The 21,197-nt window shown below is 45.4% G+C and overlaps 1 protein-coding gene across 1 annotated transcript in view; it reads left to right on the plus strand.

Annotated features, from left to right (window-relative positions):
* The first annotated feature begins 8,273 nt into the window (after positions 1–8,273).
* The window catches only part of ATP2C1 (ATPase secretory pathway Ca2+ transporting 1), a 116,470-nt gene continuing 103,546 nt past the window's right edge, over positions 8,274–21,197 (plus strand). The window contains exon 1 of the mRNA XM_084754371.1: positions 8,274–8,621. Coding sequence (XP_084610497.1) covers positions 8,517–8,621 — 105 coding nt within the window. The 5' untranslated portion in view covers positions 8,274–8,516. The remainder of the gene's footprint in view (positions 8,622–21,197) is intronic.

Here is a 21,197-nt window from a genome sequence, read left to right on the forward strand (position 1 = left end):
GATAGACACATTGTCAACTGGAGGTCAGGGAATCTAGTGCATAGAGAAACAAGGAAATCATTTTATGAGCAACGTCTTCATAGCCCAAGCAAGGCTTGAACTTAGGCTCTTCCTTTATTAAGCTTCCAAGTGCTATGCTTATACGTGTGTGCCCTTAAAAGACTTTAAGCTGTAGGACCCAAGTAGAAAGTCTGGAACAGAAATATTCAGACGTCACCAATAAAAGAATCCTGTGTGAGGGGCAATATGCCAAGTGAGAAACTCCGTAAAATGTGTGGATTGTGCTGAGAAGTGGAGACTGAAGAAAGATCCTGGGCGTCGAGGGAGCCTCCCACAACATTCATGAGTGGGTGTGAGCCTGGGGGGGGCTTATGGCTGTACAGAGGGATGGAGGGCAGAAGATCAAATGGCAGAAGTCAGGAAGAAGCTTTGGGCCTTGAGGATCTTGATGCCTTCCTTGGGAAAGTGAGCCTTACTGAGGTGACAGATGCACAGTGCTGGGGCACAGAGTTTGAGCAAAAAAAGTCATAGTGGACAGTGCTTGGTAATAGGCAAGCGTTTGCTCGAAGCTAGACACAGACAGCCCGTGGCTCCCAAAAGTACTGGGCTAGAAATATTCAGGAAGAAAGACCTGTAGGCACATATAAAAACATGAAGTGGCGTAAATTGGGTTATCCTGATTACAACCAGTCTGGATTCAGAAACCAGTAGGACGTAAGAATTTGCAGTGGTCACCTGCACATTCTACACTCGGCGAATAATCACTACGTGCAGTTGATCACGTGTTCCTTTAGTAACTCTGTTGACCATGAGGGAAATCTGATGAGCAACAGATAGAGACCCAGTCACTGGCCCCAAGGCTGGCCGGGAAGAGGTCTCTAGCCAAGGGGCAGCAGACCAGTGAAACAGGTTCTCTTACGAAGTCTGATAAGGAGGATCAAGTCATAGGGTATCCCTGTTCCAGGCATCGTCTCAACTTCTCACATTCTAGGAATTTCCTGAGGATAGGGCCTGAGATCTTTCATTTCGAATAAGTTCCAGGACCAGGGGACACTAATGCTGCTGGTCCATGGGCCTTTGGAATAGCAAGGCTTTAGGCAACACCTAACACGTCTTTGGGAGAAAGTAAATATCCCTGTATTTGTCATTGTTGTTATTATTTTAAAATAGTCTGCATATGCACACTCCACTGCACACCTCTACTTGTATGCTGCAGGGACCAGGAGAGCCCTTCAGATTCTTTAGAACTGGAGTTACAAACAGTCTTTAGCCCCCGTGGGAGTTTAGAAAGCTGAACCTGGGTCCTTCTGGAAAACAGAACCTGATGCTCTGAACCATTGAGTCATCTCCCCAGGCCTATTTTGGGTATTTTTGAGAAAGGGTCTCTCCCTAGGAGGCTCAGCTGACCTGGAATTCACGAGGTAGGCCCTCACTCCTTAGCCTCCCAAATCTCAGGATTACAGGCCTGTGTCCCCAGACCCAGCCTACCTCTCGCTCTAAGAATTAATAAATGAGCACGCCTACCCGTTCCTATATTTTATACCCCCAGATTTCAACAAGAGAGGCAGATTGACTCTGTAGTGACTGCTGCTCACGTTATTAAGCCTCTGTTTGTGATTCAGCCAGAGGGAGGCCCCTCCCATTTGTATGTCAGGGAATTTCCTATTGTATTAAAACCCCGCCCATGTGAAGGAGAGCGACTTTACAAGCTTTGCGGTAGCAAACGACTTCTCCACAATTTGTCCTTCAGATGAAATCATCTGTCGCCTCCTTCAGGCTCCCCTAGCCTGAAGTCTCCAATTGAGATCAAAGATAAGTGCCTTAGGCCTGGGTTCCCCCCCCCCCCCACAGACCCAGGGCAAATAAATAGCTGAGGATGTTCTTGAGGCACCGAGTTCTCTGATCACTTAACTTCCACCTGGGCGGTAGAGTCAGAGAAACGGGGAAGAAGGATGGGATGGAGGGAGGTGTTGGTGATGTTTTCATCTCGATGGTCCTCACCTGCGGAAGCAGGCCCAGCCTGATCACACATCTGCTCTCATTTACATGCTTAGCTACCAAATCAAAGGCAGTAGACGGGAACACACCGTGTGCCGCTGCCCACCCACTCACTCCAGCATCCTGGGGAGACAAAACAGTTTATTCCATACAGAATGATACAAAATTCCTGTTTGAAGATTGTCCTGGAACTGAGCCATTTTCCTTGACCAGAAAGGCTTCCTTCCCTTTCCTCTGGGCTGGTGCTGAGCCTCCTGAGAGAGCAAAGCAGGGAGGAGACGGCTACGCAGCTCCAAGGGCAAGCTCCCACGCCCTTCTCAAACAGTAAGCTTCCTGGTGGCTCCTCACGTTTCTTCTAAAGAATTGGCGGTTAAATCATTGATGTACAGGTTGTAGAGCGACCAAGCGGAAGACAGAGGCAGGCAGATTACGCCTAGGGATGGCTTGTAGAGAGGGCTACAGATTTTAGAAGTCCTGGTTTTAGACTTCCTTCTCTAACTCGAAAGGGACAAGGACCTGTGGTAGGACAGGAGAAGGCAGAGCTGTGTTGACTGACATTTGATCTGTCTTGTGTTAGAGCCTGAGCAGATAGAGTCATGGCAACACAGTAAGAACTGGGTGAGAGTTTGAGAGCAACGCGATATTAAGTCAAGATGTGCCCGAGAGGACAGGACCTAATGGGATGCCCACGCGAAACCTGATGGGCTACAAGGGCCTCCTCCTCAAGAAGTGGCTCTAAGAAAAGAGACAGGCTTTGGTCTGGGGGAACACACCAACACTAGGAAATGCATTTACAAATGTGGGTTGCATGGAAGCTCTCCAACAGCCCTGGCCAGCAGGGCGTCTATGCACCATCCCTACTTAGCAGTGCAAAGGGGATCAGCAGCATCAGCACCTCCAGAAACATAACAGAGGCCAATGCTTGCTGCTCACCCCAGACTTACCGGAGTTAGAGACGCGGAGGGTAAAGCCCTCACAGATGTGTCAACAAGCCATGCAGGTGATGTTTATACGCATTTATGGTTGGCTCTGAACCAGTGGGTCTCAACCTTCCTAACACCTTGTGTTCCAGTTCCTCATGTTGTGGTGTTTCCCAGCCATAACACTATTTTTGTTGCTGCTTCATAACTGCAAGTTTGCTATTATTATGAATAATAATATAATTTTTTTTGACCCACAAGTGGATAACAGCTGCACCTATACTCTGAAGAAATAGGTCTTAATTTCTTAAGTAGAAGACAAGTTTTTTGGTTTTTCAAGGCAGGGTTTCTCTATGTATGTAGTCTTGGCTGTCCTAGACTCACTTTGTAGACCAGGCTAGCCTCGAACTCAGGCATGTACCATCACGCCCAGCAAGACAAATAGTTTTATTGAACACGTGAAACTAGAAGGCTAAAGGCATCAAAGGTAACATTGCTTAGAGAACAGTTAGACGTGTCAAATTTTCTGGTTGTGGCCGAAATGGGGAACGTCCAGGGATTCTCAATTAGGCTTTTGGGAAAGTCAAATGCCCCGTATGTAGCTGTAGGATGATCATTCCCTGTGTGGTGTGGGATCTAAGGAAATGCTCCGTGTAGCCGCAGCCGGGCTTTCATCATGCCGTGAGGCGGAATCTGACACTGTATTAATTTGTCCTGAGGAGCAGGGTTAACCGGCTCCTATTCCCCTCTGCTGATCTCATTTAGCGCTGTCCTTGAGGAGAGACAGAGGCCAGGCCAGTATCTGCAGATCAGGAGGGATGAGAGGGAGATTTCACCGTAGAATTTATAATAAAATATGGCTTCCGTGTTCTGGGCTAGCAGCTTCTCCATCATTCTGCCCGCCTGCCACTCTATTTCTGGATTGGATTAGTTCCCAGAGCGGGGAGTCATTTTCCTGATGGAGACGCTCAGCGCCGACTGGAAGGACAAGGAGATTAGTGGGGTCTTAGCGTGGGTCCTGATACAGTTTGGAAAAAAAGCAAAGCGTTTTGGAGATACATTTCTATTGTCTTTTTCTGACTTAACTTTTCAGTTCTAGTCTCCCTTTGCCTCTTTTTGGAATAAGTGTGCAATTGTGTGCATTGTTGCTCACCCAACTGTGTGTGGTGCAGACTTAGATGGTTTACACACTACCTTTCCACCCTAGTCTTCCCTAACATTTGAAAAGGAGAAAACTAAAACAGATCTTGCCCCAATCCCTTGCCACTATTTGGCTTATCAGCATTGCTTTTCTAGTGAACAAAACAAAACAAAACAAAACAAACAAACAAACAAACAAACAAAAATGAAGGTTTAATCCATTTATTAAAAAGCTGGCAATTCTTAGAAACTAAAGAGAACACGTGACTGTCCTCTCCCAGTGGGGCTGCAGCCTGAGTCCATAACTTTTCTAGAAATTTGGTTCCTGTTGGTTATTTTTCTATGGTATAGATGACAAGGGGCAGGGGTGGGAGTGAGCTGTGCACAGTAGAGACAATCGCCCTCATCCCCTAGCGTGTGGCTGTACAAGAGGCAGGGGCCTTTTGGTCCTTGCAGATGTATGTTGTACTCACGGGGACTCCGCCCAGCTGCCTTTCACCAATTACAGCTGAGTTACAGAGGCAATCAAAACTGTCACCCGTGAAGGTCACAATGGCAGAGATATCCACACCAGCAATGCAAGCTGAGAAATGACCCCCATCTGAGAAATGGGCTATATAGACATCCTCCCTTGTGTTCATATTAGCATGAGATGGGCTGCCAGAAACCATGGCAACAAAACCAGGAAGTGCCATGGCTTTTAGAACCTGGGGGGGCAGGACGCCTGTATCTACAGACACAACCTCTCTGTGACATCACCAGAATTCATAGTATAAAGGACTCTAGGGAAATCAAGCATGGTGCCACACATGTGTAACATCAGCTACTCTGGAAGCTGAGACAGGAGAATCAAGAGGCCAAGAGCAACCTGGGCCATTTAGCAAGACACTATGACAAAATAAAAGCTTTAAGCGGTGCTGGGAGAGTGGCTCAGTGGCAGATACTTGCCTAGCATGTGTGAATCTCTGAGTTTGATTTCCAGTGCAATGAAGATGATAAAAATATAGGCAATGTGCATATTTTATTTCTAGAAAATTCAGGATTAACGTGTGTGATTTTTCCCCCCCATAAAGACGCATCTGGTCTTAATTCCCATCATCCTAGGGTTCAAACTCCTACCTGTCCACACGTGCTTTTCTCCTCAACAGCTTCACAGGTCTTGACCCTCGGTGCAGTTCTGGGTGTGGGTTAAGAGGCTGCACAATATCCTGGCTGGGCAGGGAGACTCTGGAGGAATGCCAGTGTGGTGAAGACCCTTCCCCAAGCTGTGTGACCTTGTCACATTGTTTATCTTCTCTGGACCTTCATTTCAGATATGCTATAAGATTGCAGTGACACCAGCCAAGGACAATACGTGCAGTAAACTTCAAACCCCTACCTAGATCTAGCCGATGGACAGGACATTCTCCACAGTTGAGTGGAGAGTGGGGTCTGCCTTTCACACAAACTCTGGTGCCCCATATATGACCATGTCCCCTGGATGGGGAGGCCTGGTGGCACTCAGAGGAAGGATAGCAGGCTACCAAGAAGAGACTTGATACTCTATGAGCATATACAGGGGGAGGAGGTCCCCCTCAGTCACAGTCATAGGGGAGGGGAGGAAGGGGAAAATGGGAGGGAGGGAGGAATGGGAGGATACAAGGGAGGGGATAACAATTTAGATGTAATATCAATAAATCTATAAAATATATTAAAAAAAGATTGCAGTGACACAGAACAAACAATTGTAGTGTCCAAAGGCCAAACAAATTGTTCCCTATAATTTACTAATTTCTTATTAGTAATAAATTAGAAATTTATAATTTCTTATTAGTTAAATACTAAAGGAATCTTAGTTTTATTTGTTTCACCTTTTCTTTCTCTCTCCCTCCCCCCTTTTTTTTTTCAGCACTGGGAGCTGTGCCCAGGGGTCTGCTTTACCACTGAGCCACATCTCTAGGCCAACAATATCTATTTTATGTTTTCTGCTTTATGTTATAATAGAACAGACATTTGCTTTGTGCCCTTTTTCTTCTATTTCTCCTTTCTCCTTCTCTCCTCTCTTTTCATCACTCTCCTTAGGCCTGGAAAAGGTGCTCACAAAACAAGCCCCTGGTCTAAAATGAAGCCTGCTTTGTGCTCATCACTGGGAGAAGGTTTTGATCAGCAGCCATGCTGGGCAGGCTGTGGGCTTCTGCCCACAATAAAAGCAAAAAAAAAAAAAAAAAAAAAAAAAAGTTCAAATATTCTAAGAAGAGCTGTAAAGGGGGCAGCTTGTAGATCCCAGAATGAATGTGAGCAGAACTTGTCCCTATTGTCCCTGGGGCCCTTTTCTCTTTCTAGGGACGTAGGGTGGCCCAGGGCTTGCAAGCTGATTGCTTTTCTGGGTCGTAAACTGGCTGAGTGCACACTGCTTCTCTCCTGGCCTCATTAGAGCCTATAGTCTCCAGCATATAGAAGAGAACACTCAGAGCTTCTGTAAGCACATATCAGTGACCCTAGAGAGGTGGCCGGAGGGTGGGGCCTCTGCCTGACCATCCCTAGCAGCAGTGCAGAAAGGGCTTCTTGGAATTGCCTCCAGGCCCTGGTGAGCCTAGAAAATCACTTTGCTGATGGGCTCCATGCCAGTCTGCCAGGTGGTCTCATTGCTAGTGGCATGCTCTGCTTCAGGCCCTCTGGTGTGTTCTCTGCAGACAAGTGACCCAGTCCAGGAGTGCCAGAGAAGCTGTCCTGGGGGAGCAGCTCAGTCGGTAGCATGAGCTTTGCCTACGCCCTCTTCCTTTCAACTCCGCTCTTACTGGAGGGGAAAAGAGACCAGCTTTTCCTCTTGAAGCACACCTCTGAGCTACATGCTTGTCGATGCATGTCCACCTTAGTTCCCACATGACAGCTCATAATTGAATGCTCTAACATGTGCTCTCTCTCTCTCTCTCTCTCTCTCTCTCTCACACACACACACACACACACACACACACACACACACGGACTTACATGACAAACCCGATGACTTCTATAGATCACAAAGAAATGAACTTTCAAGTGTATAATTTTATGCTCTTTAAGACCACAGACCTCTTGTGTTCTTTTCTACCCCCTTTTTTTCTCTTCTGAAGGCGTGGATCCTTTCTATAACAGAAGTATGCTTGTCCCTCTGGCAAACACTCAGGAGAAAGCCTGGGGGAATTTAATGGTTCTGAATTCAGCCTGTGGATTTGTGATAAGGATTCAAGGCATGAAGCCTTTTAACTCAGAGAAGAATCTGCTTGCAGCTGTTGTCCAATTAATGTAAAGTATTCTGTTACTGGCACGTAGCGTAATACACCAGAGAGCACAGGGAATGTCCTCAGAGCTGGCCAACCCGATGATGCCCATGAAGGGGTACGTGTGTGTGTGTGTGTGTGTGTGTGTGTGTGTGTGTGTGTGTGTGTGTGATTAGCTCAGTTTTAAAACAGAAGTTTCTTACCATAGCCCACAGAATCAGCTGACAAGGGCTCATGGGAACTTGCTGAGGTCACGAGCCTGTGGGAGTCTGACCTAGGTCTTCTGCACATGTTATGGCTGAGTAGCTTAGAATTCTTGGGAATTCACGGGAATGGGGTAAGGGGGGTCGGGGTGATGTCCCTGACTCTTCTGTGGGCTTGTGGGACCCTTTTCCTCCTATTGGGTTGCCATGTCCAGTCTTGATGTGATGGTATGTGCCTGGTCTTATAGCTTGTTTGGTCGATGACCCTGGGAGGCCTGCTTTTCTTTGAGGGGAGGATTTGGAAGGAAGTGGACAGAGACGGGAGGTGGGGGAGGGGGAGGCTTAGGGTTTGAGGAGAGGCTGGGAGGAGGAGGAGAGGGAGGAGAACATGTAGTTGGGATGGACTCTATGAGAGAAGAATAAAAATAAAAAGAATAAAAAGAAGTCTCCTAAAACAGAGCTTCTCAAGGCGGAATGAGTTGTCACTTTTGAGCTGAGACGCAGTTGAAGGTTGCTAGGGTGTGCTCCTACTGACAAGAAATCTAAAAGGAAACTGGAAAAACCACATGTCCTGCCCTCTTTAAAAAAAAAAAAAAAAAAACAGAAACAGAAATACTGTTGGAAGAATTAAAACTAAACCTCACGAGAGTCTGTGGGCATGGAAAGTCACCAGCTAGCTAATATTAACATAGCCAGGCTCAAAATAGGACACTCAGTCACACTGCTATCACTGAGCTGTTTGCATTCTTAGGGCCAGCCCTAAACTTCTTCCCGGCTCAGGCCCCTGGGCATTGCATTTCTGGAGGCTTCTAGGTGATCTGCACTCAGCTATTTACTTTCTCCAGGAACTCTCACTCAGCGAGGGAGATCTAAGAAGTGCACCTGCTTTGTTTGCCGTGGGGGTGACAGAGCTTCAACCAGTTCACTGGGCATCCCTCAGCCAGCCGGGCTTCCAGATCTGCATTTGGTTGCTGGCAGGGAGGGGCGGACAAAGGACCCTCTGGCTTCCCCTCACTATGGAGAATTTACTGCCTCCGTCTAGATGTTACTTTAAAAAGTACCCTCTCCACTCGATTAGGAAGTATTTATCAACGCTGAGAAACCAAAGAGCCGAAGAACAGGTATCATTTTGTTTGTGCTAACTTTAAAAATAGCTGCCGCTTATTTCTGGGTGTGGCTTATCGAAGCTTAGGGACTGCTTCTCTGCTGGTTTACTTGTTTTCGTTTTTCAGAGGCGCGGGTCGGATGAGCTCTGTACTTAGCTACGCTTAACAGGATGGCTTGGGAGGCTTTGCTTGAACTTGGTGCATTTGGCTTCCGAGATGAAGCAAATGTTCCGTGAGGAACACACATAACTTTGCTTTCCTCTGTTACCCAGATGGACCTACCACACTGCGGGGCTCACTCTTTGATGCTTTGATAATTTTTTTTTCAGTGTTTCAAAGACAAATTTTGAAAGTATTCATAGCGCAGTAGATGAAATAGTGTACCCTAGAAGCACACTTGTTCCCCCCCCCCCATACTTCTGTGATTATGTTAATGTCCCCAGGATTTGCAAAATGAAGATTATCTCCATGGCCATAATCAGATCATTAATGGGCTGATGGGATCATTTAGATAAAACAGGTAATTTCTTGTGTGTGGTGGGTAGGGGATAGCACACAATAATTATTAGTTCTTTTACTCTGTTGAAAGCCACAGTTTCCAGCAAGAAACTCTAGTATGTGGGTGTATAAGCATTTCAAGAATCTGTTTAAAATGCCTGCTTATTTTCAGTTAAAGACACAGGTGTTCATTATACACTGATATCTAAAAACTCCTTTTACAATTGCACTGTGCTGTTAGAAGAAATAACAGTGTGTGGCCCATTTACATCCAGCAGCTCATTTAGAAGCATGACAATGGAATGTAAATGCAAGAGTCAGATGTGTCACCACACTGAAGATGACCAGTCACAAGCGCTATGCACTGTGCTCTAGCTAGAAGGGCAGAGCTAAGCAGGAGAGGTTGCTGGTGTCCTGCAATTGTTTCCTCTGTGGTAGAAAGTGACCCCTTAAGTAATACGCTTCCCAGGAATGGAAGCAGAGGTCAGCAAAGGGACCCTCTCAGTGATCCCTTTCCCCAAAGCTCAAGCCTCATTTGAAAAGCTGACCAGTCACTCTCACAGGAACTCTGGTGCCCCTTTTCTGACCACGTCCCCTGGATGGGGAGGCCTGGCAGCACTCAGAGGAAGGATAGCAGGCTACCAAGAAGAGACTCGATATTCTAAGAGCATATACAGGGGGAGGAGGTCTCCCTCAATCACAGACATAGGGGAGGGGAGAAGGGGGGAAGTGGGAGGGAGGGAGGAATGGGAGGAAACAGGGGAAGGGCTAACAATCGAGATGTAATATGAATAAATTAATTTTTTAAAAAAACTAAAAAAAAAAAAAAAAAAGACATGCTAAAAGGGATGGGGGAAGTCCATGACTCCTCAACCTGTCACAAAGTAGTAATGACAATAAGGCTAAGATATATAAAAAATAAAAGTTAAAGAAATTGAAGAAAAAAAAGCTGACCAGTCATCATTATCATTATTATCATTATTATAATAATGATGATGACAAGGAAGCTGCTTTTCTCCGGCTTCTACTTCCACGGGTTTTAACAAGCGCTAGAAATTCAGGAGCTCTGCATTAAGGGAGCGAGGCTGCTCCCCTCTTCCTCACGGTTGTGCTGGCACACTCAGGGAAAGCCGTGTCTCTGTTCCTGCTAAGCATGACTTGGTTTTGAAGTAAAAGGTGGGAGAACCATGTGGTGGTACCCAGAGTCTCTGTTGAGCCCAGTAGCAATCAACAGCACAGGCATCTCCTGTGTAGGGGAGGGGGAAATGGCTGAAAGAATAGGCTGACATCGTGTGTGTTAATGTAATGTGTGGGGCCCTGATTTCTTCCCCATTCTGAGTGCTGAGGGTATAGAGAGGTGGCTATGGTGCTTAAGTAATCCTGTGGGCTTTTAAAAAAATTGTTTACTTATTTATTGTTATGTGTGTGTGTGTGTGTGTGTGTGTGTGTGTGTGTGTGCTGTGGGGGCTGGCGTGTCCACAGGATGGCTTGTAAAGGCTAGAGGTTGAGAGCAAGATGTCCTTTCTTAGTTTCTTCTCCATGTTCCTTTTTGAGATGGTCCTCCTGGAACTGAGGCTGGATGTTGTTTAGGCTGGCTGACCAGCAGGCCCTTAGGATGCCTCTCCGTATCCCAGTGCTGCTGAGCACGGCTTTTCATGTGGGCTCTGGGCATCAGAATTCGGTTCTTTGAACGTGTCCAGTAAGCACGTTTCCCCAGGCCTGACTTCTTTGTTTTGTTTTGTTTTGTTTTTTTTGAGACATGGTCTCACATAGCCCAGATTGACCAAGACCGTCTTTGAACTCCTCATCCTTCTGCCTCGGCTTCCCAAGTGCTGGGATTACTGGCATGTGCCACCACAGCCAGCTGCTGAAAGTTCATTAGGAAAGTGCTGCACAATCATGCCTTCAAAAGAACCTTAGGACCCAGGATGGGGACATGAGACTTAGGCTGGGTAGGTGGTCACCTCCCCGATTTACAACCGTGGGGTGGTCTGAGAAGAACTGGGAGCGTTATGCTGTGCTATTAACCTCCTACATACATTATTGAAGATACTATATTTGATTCCTTTCTAAAGTCAATTACAGCTGTTCAGACATGCAGTCTAACAGAGTGAAGGAAACTGGGTCAGTCTGGTTAAACTTGGAAAGCCTGGTGAAAAGTTGCAAAGAAGGTTAATGATGTCTGTGTTCGAACCAGATCTGCAATGGAACTCTAAGGGGACAGGGACGTAAAGAGTATGAGCATTGTCCTGGAGGCCACCCGGCTAGAAAATATAAAAGGGAGAGTTTTTTAAATGAAAAGGCCTGAGTTTTAGACTTGATCCTTTCCACCATACACCCCACCCTGTAACAAGCTAGTGATGAGAACAGGAGGCTGCTGACCTGTCCTGAACAATATTCAGAACCACAGACCACTGTTATCATTCTGACTGCAATTATCATATATGTGATAATTATGATATCATGCCATATATATATATATATTCCTATTTTTTGTACTTATTTCTTAAATCACCCATTGGCAAACTTCCTTAGGAAAAAAAAAATGTATCGCTGCTGTGACTAAAAAAAGCCAGTGTCATTTGCTATAACCAGAAGACTAAGTAAACTCAAAGCACAGTCTTTAGGTAGACAGTGTTACCTACGCAGTGGCACACACCTGCACTGCTAGCTCTTGAAAAGCTGAAGCAGGAGGATGACAAACTGAAGTCTAGCCTGGGCTACATAGTGACACTCTGTTCCCCCCTCCCAAAAAAAAAAATCAAAAGTGAAAAAGAAAAAGGAACATCAAAACAACCTAAGCCTAAAACCTGATTTTTAAGGGAAAAAAAGGTGGCTTGCAAAAGAGGTATTTGGGGCTGGGAGTGTGGCTCAGTGGTATTCACTTATGCGCAGGGCCCCAGGGTTGACACTCGGTGCCTCCTACCACCGAAGTGCTTAAAGCTTCCTCGGAGGTTGGCTGAGGCATCTCCAGAGTGAAGATGGAGGTGGCGGGGGGGGGGGGGGGGGGCAGGACTAAAAGGTTAGACAACTCTCTCAATTCTGAGTGATTCATAATTATTGAATGCAATGTCTGCATGCCAATGTCTTCATTCTTAAGTACCAACAGGGACCTGGTATCGCAGACATGCCATCTGCTTCTTCTCCTCTGTGCATTCAAATGCACCTTTTTCTTAGAATTCCTCCTCTGCTTATTATTGGCCTGCCTGGAGATGCTCTCCTTGCCCTTAGACTCAGGTTGCTTGGGCGGAGAGGAGAACCTTTCTCAGGTTCTGCTGGGAGATGCAGCACAGCTCTCCCTTTGATTAACTACATGCTGCTACTGTATTCAGCATGGTAACTGTTTGCTTACAATGTCAATATACACATGCACATGTGACCTTGCCTCATAGGCGATTTTTTCCCCCTGGGGCTCACTTTGCAACATGGCAAAGGCTGGTATGAGACACCAGTATTGTAGTCAGGTGATACATACTAGATTTGTGACACACCTCACTTTTACCTATGACTTGAATAGGCCAGAGGGGCCCAGGTCACGGCCTCAGTCACAGTCAGTGTTTTGTTATCCTTGTCCACTATGCTTTCTTTGAAGTGTCCCCTCTCTGTTCTCCCCCTTGTCCTTGGTGCTCTAGAGACAGGATTTGACACAGGACTTGGTTTTGTTGTTAGTGTGGTGACATTTCTGCTATGGTGTATCAACCAACAGGTTAACAGCTGGTTATCAAACTGGGAACAAGCCTCTCTTCCTTTGTGCCCCCATATCTCCCTCAGCAAACAATTCCACAAACCCAGGTCCCTAAACAGGTAGAAGATTAAGGTTATGGTTAGGTGAAGATGCTAAAGATTGGGAGGAGTCATTGATGTTTTTGTCAAAATCTATGAGATGGTGTGGTAGTGGTGGCCAGCCTGAGTCTAAATGGACCTCAGATGAATTCGGAAGGTCTGCCCAGACACAGGGGAGACCACATGCTTGCAGTGACTTTATCTTGACTTCAGAGCAAAGCCAAGGTCTGGTTCAGATGTCAGATCCAGCTAGCGGGGAATGAATGTGACCTATAGACAGTGTTCTTCTGAATGCTGGAGACCAGCTGCGCTGTGGCTCAGGTGACCAAGAGGGACACCGAGTAGGGAGGGAGACTTTGTTCTACCTCTTGGGAGCCGGTTCCGTGGCTTCAGCCTACACTGGCCTAGGATGATCTAGAGCTCTCTGCGGCTCTTCACGGTATACACTTGGCATAGACATGATGTAAGAACGGAAGGACCCAGATTGTGAGCTCATTTGGAAAGTGTGCTCTCTTTTTGCTTGAGGAGGTCTGCCATTGCCATAGCTTCAATCACTGCCTCGAAGCCAATCCCTTTCAGGTGCTTCCTGGGAGTGCACTGCAGCCCTGGATCTCCAGGCACCTATTCGATGCCTCCATCTGAGTGTCTCGTAAGCATGGCAAGTTGAATGTGTTCAGAGAACGAACTCCCCCTGCCCAAGCTGATTCCTCGTCCAGTGTCTTCATCAATCAACCTAGAAGCTCAGACCATGAAACCCTGGCGTCGTCTTGGTGTCTACCTTTTTCCTTCTTACCTCCCTTTCCCAATCATTTCAAAAGACTGTGTCCTTTAAAGGAAAAGAACTGATAAAATGTACACATGCACGCACGCATGCACACAGACTTACTGAAACGGCTTCCAAGGAAGATGCTGGGTAACCCAACAATGGTCATGTACATGCTGAAAGCGAAGAACCTCATAGCCGTTCAGTCCGTAACACTAAGTGCTTTAGCATTCTCGTGCTGAAGGCCTGGAAGGTTCCTAGAGAGTCAGTCATCTTCAGTCCATGTTGGAAGACTGAAGGATCTAGAATTTGATGGTAACAGTAACTCACGGACATACCAGCAAGAAACAGAGGCAAACAGGCAAGCAGGCAAGCAGCATTGCTTTTTTTGAGATCTCTGTATGGCCACCCATCAGAAGGTTTCCAAGGCAATTCTCAAATACTTATTAAATTTGCCACCACCATCCCACTAGCGTCTCCTCATTGGATTATTGTGAGAATAGCCTTCCAGTTTGTGTCCAATAGCCACTCTCCCTGCTGTAATCTTCACTCCTTGTAGCCATTCAGAATTGTCGTCTCTGAGTGAAATCTTACTTCACCCCCAATGAAGGAACACGACTCTTTACATTTGTTGTTTCAGGACCAGGACTAAGCACATACCTGGTACACATGAGACACATTTGTGTATGTAGTTGAATGGATCTCAGTTGAAGAAGCTGTAGGCTCAGGTGTGTCACGGGGAAAGGATGTTGTCATTCAAAGCAAAAGATACTAACAATGATGCAAGGCTGAGGTAGGGAAGCGCCTGTCTTTGAGAATTGGCCTTCAGCAGCCTCATTAACCTCTATGGATCCCTGGCAAGGGGAAGAAAAGGTGAGCGGTCAGAAGACACAGGTTGCCTAACTTAAGGGGCAAGGATTTGAGATGATCTGGGCTAACAGAGCAAGGCTCTCTTGCACAGAAACATTTCCTTCTGCATAAGAAATACCGTCAAGAACTGACCAGATAGAGCATGTCCATTTAACAGCAAGTCTGAGTCTGCTTGAGATAAGAAGAGTCCCCTTTGAAGCTGAGGGACATACCATAATTAAAAGTACATTTTAATTATAGATTATAATCAAATTTTGTTTGGGAGGCTGGTCTAAAGTGTCTCCACAATAGTTTAAGAGAATGTGTCTAAGTCAAACAGGATCCCTGTTTTTTTGTTTTTTTTTTGTTTGTTTTGGTTTTGGTTTTGTTGTTTTCTTTTTTAAAGCAATTTCTGTGCTCCCTTTTTTTTATTTGCCTTTTAAAAACAATGGTGCTGGGACTTAACCCCAGGGCCTTGCACATGCAAGGCAAGTGCTCTGCCACTGAGCTACATCTCTAGCCTGGTCAATGGCTTCATTTTTTTTCCTCCTCCTTTGTTTCTCAGAGAATGCCTACTTCAAAGTTGAAATGTTAAGTATTTGACTTGAATTTGAACTGGAGAAAATTTGGTCTTTATTTTGGCTCTTAGGCCAGACCTGAGTTAACACTCTAAAACTTGAGGGTACTCTAATCCCCCTCCCAGATAAGTCTCTGTTGAGGCTCAGTATACTCAGTAAGATTTAGGGGGCTGCTGATATATGCTTGGCCTCCCTAAGCCCTATAGTGTGTTCTAAGAAATGTGAAGGCTTTTAGCTCCTTAAGGTAAACTGGTTAGCTTGAGATTATACCAAAGTTATCTATTTTTAAAAGTTATGGGGTTTTATTTGTTTATTGTTATTTGCAAGTCATGATGTGACTGGTGAGATGGTTCAAGTGTTGAAAGCGCTTGCTGCCGAGGCTGCTGACCTGAGTTTGACCTCTGAGACTCATGGAAGAAAAGAACTGAGGTTTGCATCCTTACACATACAGACATATACATATGTGCAAACACACAAAATAAGTAAGAACACACAAAAGAAGTCATGAGAGCTGGCAATGAAGTGGCAGAGTGTTCACTTAGAACCACAAAGCTCTGGGCTCTCTCCCTCCCCCTCTCCTTCTGTGTCTCCCTCTCCCCCTCCCCCTTTGCCTCTCCCTTTCCCACTCTCCCTTTCCTTCCCCTCCCCCTCCCTCGTCCTCCCTGACCAGAGCAAGCTTACATGTGTTTTATGAAATACTGAAATGCCATTGATAGTTTAAGTGACACCAGAGGGGAAACTGGAAAGTGTCCGGTGTCCTTGTGATTGGTTTGAGAAGAGAAAGATTTAATGGTTTGGGTACAGGAGTACAAGGTTAGCTGTATAGAATTTAAACTAGAGGCAGAGATTTTACACCACCTTTGTGTGGGATGTGTGTAAATCTATGTAGGCTGTGTTGGAAGTCAATTGCTGTGAGAAGATGAAGCTGTGCCTTAATATTGCTGACTATTGAACATGTCATTAAAAGTAGAACTAGTTTATCATGCTAATTACAAGATTCCTCTGATGGGAGGAGGAAATGCTGTATTTGTAGAAAAGAAAAGTTACCAACACCCCGATAGCCTATAATTGAGAGGGTGAAGAAAGACTAATGGCTTCTGAGTCACCATCACTTAGCGTCATGATCAGCCTTCCTCACAATTCTGTCCTAGGGAACTGGCACCGCCCATGCATCCTGTAACCCAGCCAGGCCCTTCGTGAGGCCTCTGTCGGTATCTACGCCATCTCTGTGTCCTTTTAGTCTTATACTTAGATACCTGTCTTCTCTCTCCCAGAACCGTACCCCAGAGGCCATCATTACGACGGAGCTCCCTGGCATGGAGGGCCCTGACTGGTCTGGCTCTGATGGCCTTCCTCACTATGTGTTGATTTCGCCTCCCTCTGCACCTCCAGTACCCCCTCCTCCTCCCTGGCCATGGTCTTGACTCCACTGTTCCCTCGCTGTCCTCTAGTGAACTTCTACTCTCCTTTCAAATATGTACTCACTCCCCCGGGGCAGCTTTCCCTGCTGGACAAATATATGCTCTAAAGAAACCTTGCAATTCTTCTCTGCTGTACCTGTCCCAAGCAATTCCATCAATTTATGGAGCTATCTAATGCCAATGGGTGCTAGACAATTAGCAATCAGATGTAGGGCACTGAATACAGGCTGGTGGAAATGCATCAATGGGGGTAAGAGGTGCCATGAATTCTATCCCAAAGCAGAAGTGCTTGAAAGCATCTTGGTTGTTAGGGTCTGTGGGGGAAGAGACAGGATGTGGTTGTTTCATCCGTGTTTGTGTGTTTCATAAGGCTCATAGACTAATTTGTGAAGAAAGCTAGGAATATAATTTGGAGGCTACAGAAAAGGTTAAGCATGACTCGTGGGTAGAATGGCAGGGAAGGGTAGTAATGTAATAGTAAAGTCAAAGGAGAGAGGGAGGAATGAACTGCCCCTCACAGAGTACACGGTTACATGCCCCTCTTTGAAGACCATTGTAGCACTGGTTTCTGATCATCACAGAGAACACTGAATGACTTACTTGGCCCATTCTAGCCCTAAGATTCTAGACCAGTGGGCAATGGAAAAATGAAAAGCACAGATGGATTAGTTGTTTTTTTATCCACTTCATTTAGCAAGTTTTAAAAAATTCTATAGAATGAGCAATGTTGCTCTGAGGTCTGAGACCAAAGAAGACAGATTCAAATGACTTGAGAGGTTTGGGTAGCGTGCAAATCCTCCAGCAGGAAAGGAAATAGAAACATGTCTAGTAAAGACCTCAGGTAAAAAGCTTATGTACCAAGGACTAACTTTCCTGAGCCTAATGGACCACTGAACACTTCTATCCACAGCTTTGTAGCTTTTATAGCCCCCTCCAGTCTAAGGATAAATAACCTCGTGTACTAATGTAGTCCTGGATGGATAGGAGCTTGAAACATTTCAGGTTCTTTTGTGACACTTTAACCATTAAGCCCCACCCCTGCTGTAAAGCCTCTTGTTCATTTCAATCCTTTTTCCTGAGTGCAGCACTGCCAGCGTTCTGTTTTCAATGGACCTTCTAAAGACCGTGCCCCATCCTTATTGCCCCCATCACCACAGCTGTGCACAGGTACCTAGGGGGCACCTGGACCCTGGGCTGATTTCTGAGCTGTTCCTAGTCCCGTCATCAGCTGTGCTCAGCGGCCTTGGGAACCCAGGCTAACTGGGTGACTGCCTGGACTGTTGTTATGTCTCTGAGATACAGGATCACAACTGCAAACCTTGTATGATCATGCAGTCCCTAAATGGCGAGTTCATAAGATTCAGTGACAAAATAACAGAAAAGACCTCAGTCCAGAGTTAGCTCACTCATTTTTTGGGGGGCAGTGGCAAAGCAGGAGAGCACAGTGGGGACGTTAGGCAAAGGAAGCCACTCACTTTGTTGTGTCTGGGAAACAGAGAGGAAGGGGGGTTGTGGCCCAAAATACCTCTCTTGAGGGAATGCCCTAGTGACATTTCTTTCACTAGCCCCTTCCTCCTAACGGTCATCATCTTTCAATAGCACCAGGGGTTGGGCCTCTTTGATCCATGATTCTCTGGGGGACCATCAGGATCCCAAACATAGAGGTTTGCTACCCAGTTTCTCTCTGTCGACAGCTCACACACAACGCGTTGCCAATTTCTGTTCAGAACAGAAGATGACATACTCTCACACCTTGTACAGACAGTTCCATGTCTTGACAGGAAAAGAAACGAACTTCCTACATATGTTGTGCTGCCCAAAATTTGCCACGAAAATGCTGAAATTACTAATTATTTTGCTAGCTCACCCTAATGGAAGTATGACTTGGGAAAAACAATGATTGTACATTTTAGAATAAGGACTCTTCTATCTATCTATCTATCTATCTATCTATCTATCTATCTATCTATCTATCTATCTATCTATCTATCTCTATTTATCACTTTATAGCCTGATCTCAGACCTCTCCCTCCTCCCCTCCCAGTCCTCCCCTCACACCTCCCTCCTCCCAACTCAAGTCGAAGCAGGACTAAGCTCGGTCCTCTCCCACCAGGGCATAATAAGGCAGCCTAGCTAGGGGAAAGGAATCAGTGGCAGGCAACAGAGTCAGAGACAACCCCTACTCCCATTGTTAGGGGACCTACATGTTGAACATGCTGCACATCTGCTACATATGTGTAGGGGTCTAGGCCTAGTCCATGCATGCTCTTTGGTTAGTGGTTTAGTCCCATGGGCCCAGGTTAGTTGACTCTGGAGGTCTTGTTGTGGGGTCCTCGATCCCTCCAGCTCCCTCTTATCCTTCCTTCTACTCTTCCACAGAACTTCCCAAGCTTGGTCTACTGTTTGGCTGTGAGTCTCTGTTTCCATCAGCTTCTGGGTGCAGCCTCTCAGAAAATAGTTATGCCAGGCTCCTGTTTGCAGGCATAGCAGAGGAGCATTAATAGTGCCAGGGGTTGGGTCTTTCCCATGGGGTGGGTCTCAAGTTGGGCCAATCATTGGTTTGCCATTCCCTCAATCTCTGCTCCATCTTTACCTCTACACGTCTTGTAGGCAAGACACATTTTGGGTTGAAAGTTTTCTGGGTGGGCTGGTGTTCCCCCCCCCTCCGCTGGGAGTCCCATCTGGCTACAGGAGGTGTGGGCTTCACGTTCCTCCGCTCCTCCGGCTTGGTCTTTGTCCTCATCCTTCCTTCCCAGCTCTTCACTCACCTGATCCCCAGCCCTCTCCCATGACCCTCTCCCACCCAGTTCCATCCCTCAGTCTACTTCAGGTGTCTATTTCATTTCCTGTTCGGAGTGAGATTCAAGCATCTTCCCTTGCGCACTCCTTGGCTTCTTTGGGTCTGTGGATTAGAGCATGGTTATCCTGTGCTTTATGGTTAATATCCACTTATAAGTGAGTATATGCCATGTGTGTCTTTCTGGGTCTGGGTTACCTCACTCAGGATGATCATTTTCAGTTCCATCTGTTTGCCTGAAAGTTTCATGATTTCCTTGTTTTAAATAGCTGATAGTATTCCATTGTGTAAATGCACTACATTCTCTTTATCAATTTTTCAGTTGAGGGACATCTAGGTTGTTCCCTGAATCTGGCTATTAGGAATAAAGCTGCTAGGAACATAGTTAAGCAATTGTCCTTGTGGAGCATCTTCTGGGCATATGCCCAGGAGTGACGGTACAGCTGGGTCTAAAGGTAGAACTAGCCCCAGTTTTCTAAGAAACTTCCAGATTGTACAAGATTGCACTCCCACCAACAATGCAGGAGTGTTCCCCTTGCTCCACATCCTCACCAGCATGTGCTGTCACTTGAGTTTTTGATCTTAGCCATTCTGACAGGTGTAAGATGAAATCTCAGAGTCGTTTTGATTTTCATTTTCCTGACTACTAAGGATGTTGAACATTCCTTTAAGTACTTCTCGGCCGTTAGAGATTCCTCTGTTGAGAATTCTCGGTTTAGCTTTGTACCCCATTTTTAAATTGGGTTATTTGGTTGATGTTTAATTTCTTGAGTTCTTTATGTGTTTTGAATACTAGCTCTCTGTCCGGTGTAGGGTTAGTGAAGATCTCCCAGTCTGTAGGCTGCTTTTGTCATATTGACAGTGTCCTTTGCCTTATAGAAGCTTTTCAGTTTCACGAGGTCCCATTTATTGCTTATCTTAGGGCCTGAGTGTTGGTGTTCTGTTCAGAAAGTTGTCTCCTGTGTCAATGAGTTCAAGGCTCTTCTCATTTCCTCTTCTATTAGACTTAGTGTATCTGATCTATGTTGAAGTCTCTCATCCACTTGGACTTGAATTCTGTCTGTGCAGGGTGATAAATATTGATTTATTTTTATTCTTCTACATGCAGACATCCAGTTAGACCAGCACCATTTGTTGAAGATGCTTTTTCCCCCATTGTATAGTTTGGCTTCTTTGCCAAAAATTAAGTGTCTGTAGGTGTGTGGATTTATTTCTGGTTCTTCGATTTGATTCCATTGGTCTACTTGTTTGTTTTAATGCCAATACCATGTGGTTTCTATTATTACTGCATTGTAGTACCACTTGAAATCAGAAGGTCTTTAATTGTACAGGACTGTTTTAGCTATCCTGATTTTTAAACATTTTTCTATATGAAGTTGAGAATTGCTCTTTCCAGGTATAAAAAGAATTATAGTTTTAATGAGAATTGCATTGAATTTGTAGATTGCTTTTAGTAAGATGGCAATTTTTACTGGGTTAATCTTACCGATACTTGAGCATAGGAAATCGTTCCATCTTCTGATCGCTTCAATTTTTTCTTCAGCGGCTTGAAGTTCTTGTCATACAGGTCTTTCATTGCTTGCTTAGAGTTATACCAAGATATTTTATATTATTTGTATTCATTATGAAGGGTGTTCTGTCTGTTTATCGTTTGTATAAAGAAGGACTATTGATTTTTTTTAAGTTAATTTAGTACCCAGTCACTTGGCTGAAGGTGTTTATCAGCTGTAGGATTTCCCAGGTAGAATTTTGGGGGTCAATTATATATACCATCATATCATCTGTAAATAGAGATATTTGACTTTTTCTTTTCCAATTTGTGTCCCCTTGATCTCCTCTAGTTGTCTTATTGCTCTAGCTAGAATTTTAAGTACTGTGTTGAATAGATGTGGGAAGAACAGG

The sequence above is a fragment of the Acomys minous genome (genome assembly GCF_964271855.1).
Source record: "Acomys minous genome assembly, chromosome: 13".
Classification (NCBI taxonomy): domain Eukaryota; kingdom Metazoa; phylum Chordata; class Mammalia; order Rodentia; family Muridae; genus Acomys; species Acomys minous.